Source organism: Osmerus eperlanus, chromosome 18 (genome assembly GCF_963692335.1).
Source record: "Osmerus eperlanus chromosome 18, fOsmEpe2.1, whole genome shotgun sequence".
NCBI lineage: Eukaryota > Metazoa > Chordata > Actinopteri > Osmeriformes > Osmeridae > Osmerus > Osmerus eperlanus.
The window spans coordinates 10,388,353-10,402,507 of NC_085035.1; the positions used below are offsets into that span (position 1 = coordinate 10,388,353).

Sequence of the window (14,155 nt, forward strand, 5' to 3'; positions counted from 1 at the left end):
CACAAAATCCACCTATTTTTCCTTTCCTCACCAATAGGGAAATTAAAGTTTTTGCATCCAGGGAAGATGCAGCTGCGGGTGGAGGGAGACATCTTGAAGCTAGCTAGCTAGCTAGCTGATGTAGACTACAATAACAGTACAGCAGTCAGTGATCTGACGTAGATGGGTCGAAATGACGTAGATGGGTAACTTTTTGGCCCTGCCCATTAAAACCTGATCTGAAAACGGAAGAGAAACTGTTCTACGGTCTAACTACACATTTCGGTGCGACAAAGTTTTAGCGCTTTGCACATGCTTTCAGGAACTCATTTCACACGTATATAATGTACTGAGAAGCAAATCATGGAATTGACTTTACAGGATCTTTAATACTGCCAATGTTTCTGATTAACCTTAAGAGATCTCCCGATTACTGAAGAGTAATCTGTTATGGAATTTAGGTATCAGTAAGACATGGACGGTACCAGATTGTACATGATGCAATGTCTATGAAGTGAGAGGCACTTCACACATCCAATTATTTACTGTTGGTCTTTCATTACAATAGAAAACTCTGGGTAATTAAAAAAGCATAAACATGGTGCCACTGCTTGTTTTTTAGGAAGGAAATGTGCCTTTGTTTTAGCAAGTCTTAGGATGAGGGGCCTAGGAGGCCAAGACATGCGTTTTCAGCAGAGCATCTGGTGACTGATGACAGAGCAGGAGGCAGAGTTAAGCCCTGCCGAAGTTAGAGACTGAGTTGAGAAGCAGGGGCTTCACTGCCCAGCCCAGCTGTGCCTCTTACAGGGTCTCAGCAGTTGGCTGGCCCATTGATCTCAGAAGAGATCAATAAAACATTTAAAAAGGCTTTTTCTTTTCTTTTCATAGATAGCTGTTCGGCTGGGTGTAAGTTGACTTACACATCAGGAAGCCAATCTCTGTTATAAACATAGTTATTGCTCTGATCTATAATGGAGGAATGTAGCAAGAATATTATTGTTCCTATGCTCTTAAATGTTACTCAATACCGTATTTTTCGGAGAATAAGACGCATTTTCTATAAACCGCACCCCACCTGAATGCACTGTAATATATACCGCACTTGATACGGGAACAATGATACCAAGCAAGCCGACACGGTAGCTAGCTAGCTTTAGTTAGCTTCCGGGCTAAATTAGCTAGCATAATACTCGTAGCAATGCTAGTACCATGCTAGTGTTACTTGTTAGCAGAGGTGTTGTTAGACATAAAACTCAACTGTTTATATCCCTTTTTTTTCTTCCAAGCTTGCTGCGCACTATTAGCCTGGTCCTAACCAGACTCTCATACATTTCATTTGTACAGAGAGACTGGGCTCGCTCCATTGACAAGCGTTAACTTCCTTGAAGGCGGTACTCTGTTGAAGTTTAAAACTATTGGATTTGCCCAGAGCCACTCTGGATCTGCCATAAGCAATTCCTTTACGACTAACGGAGCTAGCTGGAAAATCAAACGAACCCCTTGGGGATCAAAGATTGTTCTTGCTCCGGCTTTAACTTCTGGATATTCGGCAGCGTTGCGACAACGGACCGAATGGCTTCGCTCGCATCTTTTTCCGTCGCCATTACGGAACTACAACACAAACTAGCGCACAACATCAACGTCATTGTTCACAGCCACTCCCTCTGTTCGCTGATTGGACATGTAGAATATTAAACAGAGACATCTGACTTACGTACCTCATGCCCAGACACAGTACAGAAGCAAAATCAAAATTGAGCGGAAGTACGTAGGAGGGCAGAGCCAGGCTAGCGCACCAAAGGGTTTAGAAACTCCCCTTGCTTAACCCACGATACAACAGTTCAGGGACGCAAGTTTGATATCAGCTTTGGCAGGGACATCAGTAGTTAACCCTTTCCAGCCTAAGCCAAAATTCTGAAAATTCCATCTATGGGCAATGTAGAACAGAAGACAGATTAGAAAAATATTTTAATTAAAAGTTATGATGATTCTAGTGATTAGTGGAACATTTTGAAAAAACTGAATTCCCCTCCCCCAAACAGTAGCAAGCGCTTTGGCTGGATACACCTCTCCATAACTAAAAAAGGTTTTGACTTTCTTCCACAATCTACCAAATTGACCAAACAAGGTATATACATTTATCTAGTGTACACAATCTAGCTAATTTATGTTTTATTGCAAGTTTCACAGAAATCTGCAAAAATCGAGGCTAAACAGTGCTGCTACTGTCGTAGCTGCCTGTCACAAACAGAGAAACCGGGGTCAAGAATTAGATCATTGGGTGTGCTTTGCCTTCGGCAAGGGCACAACCTTTTTTCTCGCACATATATATTATTATTATTATTCTTTTTGCCCCCCTAAAACTCAGTCAATATTTGGCCTACATAGACAACCTAGGTGTCAAAAGTTTTGTCTTGGTAGCGATTGAGTTGCTTCTATTGGGATTTACGTTCCGTTGCATGGTTTAGGCTCAAGTTATGTTTTTGTGGCGAAAAGTGAAGCTAACGGTGGCTAATTTGCTAGCCACAGTCACTGACGTTACTAACGCCACTACGTCACTAACGTCACGAAAACACGCGTGACCTGTAGCAGAACATTCGTTTCGCATCTGTTAACTTGGGGGATAGCTAGGCTAACTATAGCTTTACTGCAAGGCAGCTGCAGAAACGCCACAAGCAAAGAGGCCAGGGTGATAACTATTTACTCATTTTACTTTGTGATGTGAAACACAATTGTGAAATGTAATGTATAATATTAGCTGATATTATTAGGGAAGTAGGCCCACATCTACTTTCGGAAATGGTAGTCTACTATTTCACTGAAGCATTAGCATGACATTAGCCTCTGTTGCCCGGGCAACACATACTACAGTGGTCTATGATGCATCTGTTTTCAATCGTTAAAATAAACATTCCTCACAAATACATTTTCGTTGTAGGATTTATTATGACATTACATTCCAAGTAAACGATTTGTTGGTGAAATTATCATTACCTGTGGTTTCAAACCAGTGTTGCTCACTGCAACGCTGTAGCCTACGCGAGACAGTTGTTTAGGAAGTCAAACGGCGACAGAACATGTTCGGCACTCCCCTTACTTAAATCAAAAGTCTTTCAATAGGTGAAACTATCTGACTACTAACCTGAACTTCATTGCCACAGCTTAAAATTTGTCAATCTGTTCATGATAATAATTAATTTCAGCCTAAACCGTACAACGGAACGTTAAATCGAATTCAACCAACGCAATCGCCAAGACGAACACAGCAGTAGTCTAGTACTGTACTGTAGTAGTACAATTTACCGGGGCAGCTTCTCCACACAGGGCTATATCGCATTTTGCGTTGTTACTGACAATGATCGCTACCAGTGAGCTTTTTATGAATGAGCGATTTTCCACTAAATAAATGTCAAGCTTATTTACGTTTTTGGGGGCATATTTTCAGTTAGATGGTACTGTTTGAATCGCGATTCCATCTTCTACTGCCGGTAACGTCGTAGAATAATCTTCAAAGGGGTTAATGAATGAATGCAATATGAGTAGCTAGGCTAAATGCCTGAAAATATCACGAGAAGGGAAAACTTAAAAGGACGTTTAAGTCATAGAGATTAGGTCAATTTTTACACCGGTCTGCCAAATGTATTCGTTTTGATTCAGCTATGAAGCTGCCTCTTGCAGGGGAAATAAGATATCATATTTCATTCTACACTTCACTTGTATTTTGAGTTGTAGGCTAAATGAGCAGCAAAAAAAAGATGCTTTTAAATCTATGTCATCTTTATAAATAATAAGTAGGCCCTATGCATTTTTATATAAAATATACAGAAATATCAGTTGTAAAAATGTCATTAAAAAACGGACCCCTGTGCAACCGACGCAAGCAAGCACACCCTACAATTTCCCCAGAAATTGTACCCTCTCTAGTTCTTTCCTGAAATAACTCGAGTTACCCCTACAAACAAATGCTTCGAAAGTAAAAAGTTTAGACTTTCAATTGATAATATGGACAACACATATCAATAAACTTGTCTTTAATCATAATATCGTCTCCGATTTCAATTTGAAGTGGTAAATCCAACACTGTAGGAAATCTCCCATGGAATCCTCTCTCGCTACGTTTCAGAAAACAATGGCTGACGTTGCTGACGATACATTTATTTTTCACGGCCAGTAACCCCTTAACCAATTATATGTGCTTTTAGCTTATGTTGTCATGTGCTTTTAGCTTATGTTGTCATGAGTATCTAGCAGCTTTCAAAATTAAAATAATTTTTTTGGGCGGCGAAGATATTAAGGCGTGAACCATGGGAAACAGGTTTCCCATATTTGAATGGTCCGGCTGGAAAGGGAATGTGAGCTTCATGTAATACTGTTTTTGATGATCGGTAGGCCTATCATTTAGAAAATATCTTTAGTTGGGTGTGCTCACGCCTTCGGCGAGCACAACCATTGTTCTCTCACATATATATTAATATTATTTTTATTATTTTCCCACCCCTAAGGATCCCTCAATATTTGCGCTACATAGACAACGCCAGTGTCAAAAGGTTTGTGTTGTTTGCGATTGCGTTGCTTGTATTTTTATTCAAGTTCCTTTGCACGGTTTAAGTTGAAATTAAGTTTTTGTGGCAAAAAGTGCCTTTTGTCGCCAAAGGGAATCATTGCAAGCCCAACGTCACAACGTCAGCACACGTTAGCAACGACGCATAACTACGACGTGCATAGATGTAGTAAGACTGTTGCGCACAGTACTGGCAGCATCATACATTTAAGTAATTCAAGACTTGCATGTACAGTAAGTAATTTCACGTTAAATAATGTATTTAAACTTAAGCTTGTGTGGTGTTTCGCTGTCTTCAATGCCACAGCCTAAACTTGATGTCAAAAGAAACGTTTTTAATTTCTGGCGCATTCAAACATTCCCCTTAAGTTTGGCTAGGCTACTGTAGCTTGCTCATAGCACAATTTACCGAGGTCAGCTTCTCCACCATGCAGGGCTCTAGTCTAAGATCAAATGGTCGTATTTGGCATTGTTACTGACAATGATCGCCATTTCCCCCTAAATAAATGTCAAGCTTATTTACGTTTTTTGGGGGCATATTTTCAGTTAGCAGATGGTACAGTTTCAATCGCTATTCTATCTAATACTGCCGGTGACAACGTTGTTAGAATAGCTTGTTTCAAGGGGGTTCAGCTTGTTTCAAAGGTGATTCTTAATGAATGAATGCAATATGAGAGGGCTAAATGCTTGAAAATATCACTACTGTAGAAGGGAAAAACTTAAGGTGACGTTTAAGTCATATAGGTTAGGTTCATTCTACATTTACATTTAGCAGACGCCCGTATCCAGAGCGACTTACAGTAAGTACAGGAACATGCTACACTTCACTTTTTGTATTTTGAATTGTACATGAGCAGTAAAAAATGTAGGCTATGCTTTTAAATCTATGCAATCTTCATAAATAATAAGTAGGCATTTTTATATAAAATATACAGAAATATCAGTTGTAAAAATTACAGTTAATAAAACGGACCCATCTGCAACCGATGCAAGCAAGCACACCTTACAATTTCCACAGAAATTGTACCTTCTAGTTTTATTATTATTATTATTATTATTATTATTTTTGCCCCCCTAAGGATCCGTCAATATTTGGACTACACGGACAACGTTGGTGTCAAAAGTTTTGTCTTGTTAGCGATTGAGTTGCTTGTATTTTTATTTACGTTCCGTTGCACGGTTTAGACTGAAATTACGTTTTTGTGGTAAAAAGTGCCTTGTGTCAACAAAGGGTACTCAGTGCTACCCTACGTCACAACGTCAGCAATGACGCATGGATACAACGCGCATAGATGTGCTGTTGCTCAGCGAGTATCGTGCCGTGGTGTACTAGCAGCATCATACATGTACATTTAAGCAAATCAAAACTTGCATGTACAGTAAGTAATGTCACATTAAATAATGTATTTAAACTCAAGCTTGTGTGGTGCGTCGCTGGCTTCAATGCCACAGCCTAAACTTCATGTCAAAAGAAACCGGCGCTTTCAAACAATCCCTTCACTCAGTGAAGTTTGGCTAGCCACAGCAACTAGCTTGCTGGGGCCATTTCCCCCTAAATAGATGTCAAGCTTATTTACGTTTTTGGGGGCATATTTTCAGTTAGCAGATGGTACCGTTTGAATCGCGATTCCATCTGAAATACTGCCGGTGACAACGTTGTTACAGTAGCTTGTTTCAAAGGGGGTTCTTAATGAATTATGGAATATGAGTAGGCTAAATGCATAATATTATCAATCTAAATTAATGCACTGACTAATAAAGTAAATTGTTAAAACTCAAACTTTAGATTTTACGGGGGCACAGCAGATTTATTCTGGGGCACGAGCCCCAGTAAAAAGGGTCTAACCACGCCCCTGCTTGTTAGCCTTCTCATTAGTACATTTTGAAGCCTGTTTTGTTATAAAAACGTTCTATAAGCCGCTTCGAAATATAAGCCTCACCACCACCAGAAAAATGTAAAAGCGGGTTATAAACCGTGGCTTTATTTCCAAAAATCAGATGGAAATCAATGAGTAAGGGAATATTTTTGCAATCAAGATTGCAAAACATTTATAATACATTTACGAGGCAGAAGCATCATCTATCATTGTAGGAGAAACTCCTGTTCTGGCTATGGGGACTTGAGTGAGTCTGGCTGCCACTGAACTGAATTTTTAATGGACATGTGTTTTTGTCTTTCTTGTCCTCCCTTTACATGACTGCGTGCTGCATTGCACTCACTGAAAGGGAACAAAACCTCATAGGGATAGCAGCTTTTTTGTGCTTAGTCACTGAAGTATTTTAGACTAAATTAAATCTCCCAGTGGACGGTAAGAGTCTATGTATTGGATGGCTCCCGGCCAAAGTGTATCCTTGGCAATGTCAAAGCTTGCGGCAGCCACTCAGAGGGAGGAGTTACGGAGTTATTTTCTGTGTCATGCATTTGCTGCAAAAGATGCTATGAAAAAGCAAGGCTTGATGAACATCCCTCTGTCATGAGACAATGCAGCATCACTATGCAGCATCATTGGAATCCTCTTCGTTCATGATTCTGTTTCAAATGTGAATTCTTCATAAATAATGTATTTGATGAATGATTGGGAATACAGACAACAATATCGATGGAAACATACGCCTCCCACTCGTGTGAGCTCTGTAGAGGCACTCAAGCTCTTCAAAGACTGGCACTGTCACAAGGACTAAAGCCACAGAGGGCTGTCAGCACCAGGAAACGCATATCCACCTCATTCTACCTTCACATCATTGTCCTCCTTGTTCCTATCAAAGTTGAACTGCACCGTCAACAGCAAAATGGAAGGAAATCTCATAAATACAACATTGGCCAGATTGCTGGGGTTAGTTACTCATTCATTCATTTACTCATTTAGCAGACGCTCTTTTCCAGAGCGACTTACAGTAAGTACAGGGACATTCTCCCCGAGGCAAGTAGGGTGAAGTGCCTTGCCCAAGGACACAATGTCATTTTGCACAGCCGGAATCGAACCAACAACCTTCTGATTAATAGCCGGACTCCCTAACCGCTCAGCCATCTGACCCCCCAAGTTACTAAACACAGTGGGTGAGTTGTGGTGGTGAGGAGGAGGCTTTAATAATGCAGCAGGCTGAGGTCCATGCAGTGAGGGACCTCCACCTGTTCCAGTTTTCCATCTCCACCTGCTTAGCTGAGCTAGCATCACACAACATTTGTCAACTCCCCTCTGGGTTGGTCAAAAATATGGAAATCTAGCACATTAGGCACCCTTAGTACATTTGTATTGCTCAGATGGCTAGTGTAATCAATCCTTCAATCCAGGCCCAGGTCATTTTGATTGTTTAATGATTTATCCAAACCTTTCCGTGGACACCTCAGCTTTAAAGCATCTCCAACTTCCCTCTGATATCCTGATGGAGAAGTTGTTTGATGTTGCCAGGTTCAATTGTCCCCACAAAACTTAACTTTTAGTTCTAAAATTAGCTACTATAGGCCTAATGGAATCAAAGCTCTAAGGTTTTGATTTCAAGGAGGCAAAACAACATCCAAAAGCTTCACTTCAAAACAGACAGATACCACTTTATGATAACTTTGAAGCCCCCGTTGTAACAGAAAAATACTGTTGTCGTGCTCTGCAGTTGGCACCATAAAACATTTATGATAACACATAAGGAGAGGACACAGACAAGGCTGCTGTCCAAATCAAAACCGGATTAATAAGTTTGATTACAACAACACTATATTGCCATGTCAGTTAAATAGTTATTCACCATAGTATCCAATCACACTGAGTAATGCGGGGTGAAAGGACTGATATCCATGCCCTACCTGCAGAGGAACTTTGTGCTTCCAGGGATGACCTCCAGGGTGAAGCACTCGCCTCCATTCACGCAGTAGTTCTGATGGCTGTCGCTGCAACGAGTCACATGACTGGAGGTCTTTGCTGCAGGGGTGGTGCTGGTGGCAGCTGCAGGAAGACACCGGGAGAAGTGATTAGCTTTGAGGAAATGGAATGCAGTATACCCCTGAGGGCTGCTGAGCTGAATTCTTAATGGTAACAACAGTGATACTATAAATGATGGGCACAGAGCTAAAAAGGCAATAAAGAAACAATGGAATGATTAAACTACAATCACTGACGGTGTACCTCTATTTAACTACCCTGCATGTCACAAAGTTGATCAGAAAACAAAAAGCATAAACATTCAGTAATGTATGCAAATAATTATTTTTAACAAGCATAAACATGCAATATGGTTGAGAAATGCTAAAAATCAACAACACAGAGACATTACTCTGCAAGAGTAGCTATCAGATAGTAGCTAGTAGCTAATAATGAAACCACAGCTTAATGTCAAGAGAAACTAATTTCTAATCCAAGTCAAATCTTAAATGGTTTAAAAAGTAAATTCATAATGTGCAACCCTTAAGAGCATGATAGCTCACCTGTGAGGTTTCTAAAAAGTCTGGATACGTTGAGATGCATTTCCCTTTTCCTGTCCATCCCAGGAGCTCAGCCTGACTCACCAAGGGTATCAATAGCTCTGTCTCTAAGTTCTTTGGAGTGCTGTATCTATTGCCTTCCACCAGGACCTATACTCCTCAGTCTGCAGTCTGAGGGAAGCTCATAAACATTTCTAAATAAGCACTTTTACCCTATCCCTCATCCGAAAGTCACTTCTGGCATCCAGTCTTGCGCATCGGAAATGCAGCATGGCATATTACGTGAAAAGACGTCAGAGCCTGAGACTCTCAGATTTAGTTTATGCTTGCACTAAAACAAATATACAAAGAGCAATCAAGACACATGACAGCTTGGAATTGTGTCTGTGACAAACAAGCGCTCTTCCTGGCATGGACATGCACTCAATGGCTTGACTGTGATTAGCTGCTTAAGAAATGCCTACATCTAGTCTGTGAATCAAATGTCTGCTCATTTCTTCCCCATAACCTCTCTTCAGTACTACAAGGGCTGGGGGAATGTTCCTTTACATACTAATTGTCGTCTTAAATGTATTTTTGTGAACATAGCCACACATCTTTTCCCCTTGTTAAACACTTTCCTTGCTGACGTCTTTTCTTCTCTTTATCACCATATGGAATATTATTAGGATAGTGAAGGTCAGACTCAGGTAATCCCATGTACCACAATACATTTACTTTCAACTAAATGCATATTAATGTCTGGGTCATACCGCCATTCCTTAGTAAATAACTGACAAAGATTGAATAATTGACAATGCAACAGATTGCTTCTGTTTCCAAAATATAAACATTTGTTGTGGCACCATTACATCTATAGCAAGTTGGGATAGGAGCTAGATCAATCAATCAAAACTCAAACTCCTTATTATACAAGTACAAAGGAAAGCATTACCATACATACAGATACGAGAATACTATATTCAGTATAATATGGTAAGTATAATATTATTATTTTATTTGGGACCTTTCAAATGTCCCCAAGCTATCAATACAAGGCACATTTACTGTGATTGATTCAATCACGTCAGCTTTGGTATCTTAAATGCATTTAAAGACTGAATGCATTCAAGTGTGACAAGCAGTGCACAAGTCTACCTACCTACTTACAGTATAATGTCTCATCGTGGCTTGGTTTGTGATACATGATTTGGACTTTGTTCCAATATTGGTGTTATGAATATGTTTCAATACTATGGACATTACAGTGGTGGCTTAATGAGATATGAAAGGGAGGGGGTGCTATATTTAAAGATGCAAAGAGGTTTTCTATTACAATGCTGCAAAGCTGAGCTGCATTTTTTATTGTGCTTGATGGAAGTAAGCAGACAGCAGAAGATCGATTCAGTTCCATTTCTTTCTCTTTTTTTTGCTTGTGAATAAGAAACCCAAAACCCTGGAAGTCGGAGACACTGCATGATGGTGCCGAGCCAACCAGTGGTCTCATCCCGTTTCTACTCCGGCCAACAGATTTTAGCAAACCCCAGCAGTACCACCGTCAACTGTCTGTGAAGGCAGTTTTCCCTGAGAGTGGTCAAGGGCAGACTATAATGCACTGCACCAACCGACTTTTCGGTCTTACAACCCTCTACGGACACAGTGAAGCTTGAGTCGCCATTGGCTAGTAACGTTGTTATTTTACTCGCCAGACTTTTTACATGAAATGCATGAACAATGCAATTGAAAAAAAAGTACATTATCTGTCTGAATTAGTCTATGTTGCATATGGATTTAATCTACCATTTTTAACAAATGGCTTTCTCTTGCCACTTGACTTCAGCCATCTCTCCACAGCTGATGATGGATCATACTGCTGAAGCTCTAGGCCTTCTGTTGAAAGGTCTGGAAGGCGTGAGGATGTGAGACTGCTGCGGACATCTGATTTTATTCTCTTTTGGGCACTGAAGGCTCTTTCGCAGTTGGCAGAGCTGATTAGCAGAGCAAGAATAATCTGAACAAGGAACAGTAATCTTAAATTGTCTTGATAACAAAATTATTATTAAGCGTTTTCTGCTCAGACTGGAATTGTAGCTTTTTTACATCCATCTCTTTGTGCGTGATGAGTGCCGTAAAAAACAAGTCAATCTTTTTGTGATAGAAAGTGACAGAGGCAGTGTAGCGTTTTACCTTCCCTAGCGACAAAAAATCTTATCTAGCGACGAGCGACAAATCTAGCGACTTTTTCGTTACTTTGGCAATCTCCGTTTTCGTTGTTGAGCAGCAGAAAAATAACTAATTGTACGTCTGTTGTCATAGCAGCCAATCATGTTAACTCGCAGTCAAGCGACGGTGCGTCATTGAAATCTGCGCTAAACTTATTATTTGCCTCTAACCTCAGTCACAGGCGAGTGAAATCGAACAATTTACTATCCATCAGTTAATTAAAGATACTTTTTAGTCGCCTAGCGTGAAATTTGGCCGCATATGCGAGTGATTTACTCGCATTGTAGGGGGTTGGTCTTATAATAACTCATCAGCATGTGGACAGGACACGATAAGTTAGAGGGTGGCTACCATAAACATGTATGGAGGTAGGTTCAGAGATTGTGATACAATTTAAAGATGCTGAAAATAAGTTGGATGAGAATGATCACACCACAGAAGAATGTGTTGTTAACTACCCATCCAAATTCGATTGAAAAATAACACTGACTAGTATGTTGAATGAGGCTTTGAAATCGTGAGAAAATCATCAGTCTTCTCTGCTTGATACTGGGGGGGCGTGTCGCCTGAAGGAGCTGAAGCTCAACCCCCTGCGTGGAAGGCGCCGCCTCTCTCAAGGACCCGGATAATGGACACTACGTGTGAAGAAGTACAAGTGAGAGGAGGAGCTGTCAGGCCAAAAACTGTCCTATCTGACGTCACAATGCCGTTCCGATGTAAGGACGTGTCCGTCGCTATGCCAACCTTAAATTCCTGAGATAGCTACGCGTGCCAGCAGGAAACTGACCTGGTTGCTATACTGGTTACTAGGTAGGAAGTTTTATATTTAGGCCTGTTTAAATCAATTTATTCTACTCTACGATTTGAAGTTTTCACTCGTTCGACATTCCTGAGACAGAAACACGCGCAGGTAGAATACTATACTAACTAGTGTTGCCTTCCCGGTCTGTTAAAATTGATGCCAAATAAGTAATTTTTTCAACGAAAAAAATCTAGTTAGCTAGCACTAGCTATTGAACGAGTGAAAACTTCAAATTGTAGAGTAGAATAAATTTCGCGTTTTGCACATGCTTTCAGCAAATAATTTCACACGTATATAATTTACTGAGAAGCATATCATGGAATTTGCTTTACAGCATCTTTAACACATCTGGTGGTAATTCTCTCCGTAATGCTATTTACAATTTCATCTCTGGGAAATGGATATCTAAAACCCTTAGACACAGCATAATAAATATAAAAAACAGGCTATGCACCATGGATAAATAATTGGCACACTGTGTTCCTTTAACTTCCCAAAGAGCAGGTTACTACAGTGATAAAATGACTTTAAACAAGGATGGGCCATTAGGGTTGTTAGGGAATACATTTAAAGGAAATATATGCATCTTTACATGGGAATTTATTTTCATATTGCCCCATTGTTCAATCAACACCATCCTGTTTCTCGATTCACAACAATACTAAATCAGTCAAATCAATATTCTATTTATTATCCTGTTAAAGGTTCTGTTCAATTGATTAATTGTAACTTTCCTTAATACGGAAGCCTAAGTTTATAACGCTCATATCACACGTCACATCTGTGTCAAGTAAAATTCCCTGCATGTGTTTTTAAAGCAAGGCCACACCCCACCCTGGTGACCTGCCCCCCTGCTACCAGCTTAATTGTGTGTGTTTATGTAGCATTGTGTGTGTGCCTCCTGATGAGGGAGTGGTCAGGCCAGGTGTTTCTCTGTCTGCTCTAGTCCCCACACAGAGGCCATGGAGCCCAATCTGTCGGGGGGGGAGGGGGGTGTAATGTTTGGCGGTAATGTGTAGTTAGTGACAAGTCAAGAGATCTACATAATCCTTGCAACTCTCTTGGGTAGAGCAAGGAGTGTACCATGTCAGTTATTGGCAGAGGAGGAGATACAATACTGCAGATGATGTTGCAATGTTAAGGCAGCCCTGAGCTGTGCAGTCACGATCCTACTCACTGTTTTAATGGTCAATGTACTGGCAAATTTCACAACAGCACAGAAACAAGGGAAATAAATTAGACAAAACGAATACCCTTAGTACTGTACTTACTGTTTTAATAGCTGTCAACAAAATCCTGCATCATCGAATCAACAACTTGATTTTTCAGATACAACACACCCATCATCCCCCCTTGATTTTTTTTCCAAGAGTTGAAATGATGGACATCTATTAGACATCCAGTTGAGATGTTTATTTGGGTCTGGACAATGTTTTTATAAGAGGACGTAGACTCAATCTAAATCAGGAGGGATTAGTCTATCAGTGAATGTTAATTATGTAAGTAATTACAGACATAGTCCCAATATTTGGAGTTCATATGAGGTTGCTTGTTTGTGAGTTGTCTACATCATCCTTTTTCCATCATCCTGTTGCCTTTTCCTTTCATTTTCACCATCAATCCTATTCAGAGATGGTCGTCTTTTATTGGTAGAAGAATGACTGTACAACATGCCTAGGGTCCAAAACTCAACTAAAATAAGTCAACACTACTGTACATTGGTAGAACGTGTACACAGAAGGCCCTTAAATAATAGCAGATATCATTCCCTGAGCACCAGATTACATGCTTATCAGCTCTGCTGGAAAGTAGAGAGGATGTCCATTGTTTCAGCCCACTTCCTGTGTGGGCTACTCCAGGCTTACTCAAACTAACAGGGTGCTAGCCATGGGGAGCATCTGTTTTAATCAGCACTGTCATGCAATTGGCTAATTACTCTCATTCTGTCTTTTGTTCATGTCCGGTCATGGTATGTGAACAGAGATGAGCAGCCTCATAAAAACACATCTGGTGACCTTTTCCCCCCACACCTGAGATATGTTTTTATTATTTATGCCCCTGATTAAATTAAGAAATGGTTATACAATACTACTTGCATAGTATACATTTGACCAAATTCTTGGCAATAGTACATTCAAAAAACGTTCTGAAGTGCCATCAACCCTGGGTTTTTAAAGGCTCTGGTTGAGGCGGAGAC

At 40.3% G+C, this 14,155-nt stretch overlaps 1 protein-coding gene across 12 annotated transcripts in view; it reads right to left on the bottom strand.

Moving 5' to 3' along the window:
- nrg1 (neuregulin 1) overlaps positions 1-14,155 on the bottom strand; it is a 217,288-nt gene that overhangs the window by 14,635 nt on the left and 188,498 nt on the right. For 9 of the 12 annotated variants that reach the window (XM_062484673.1, XM_062484679.1, XM_062484676.1 and 6 more), the window contains one exon: positions 8,340-8,478. In XM_062484673.1, the coding sequence (XP_062340657.1) occupies positions 8,340-8,478 (139 nt within the window). Of the gene's footprint in view, positions 1-8,339; positions 8,479-8,957; positions 9,092-14,155 lie in introns of those variants that run through there. The other 3 variants (XM_062484685.1, XM_062484684.1, XM_062484683.1) reach the window with 2 other exon arrangements.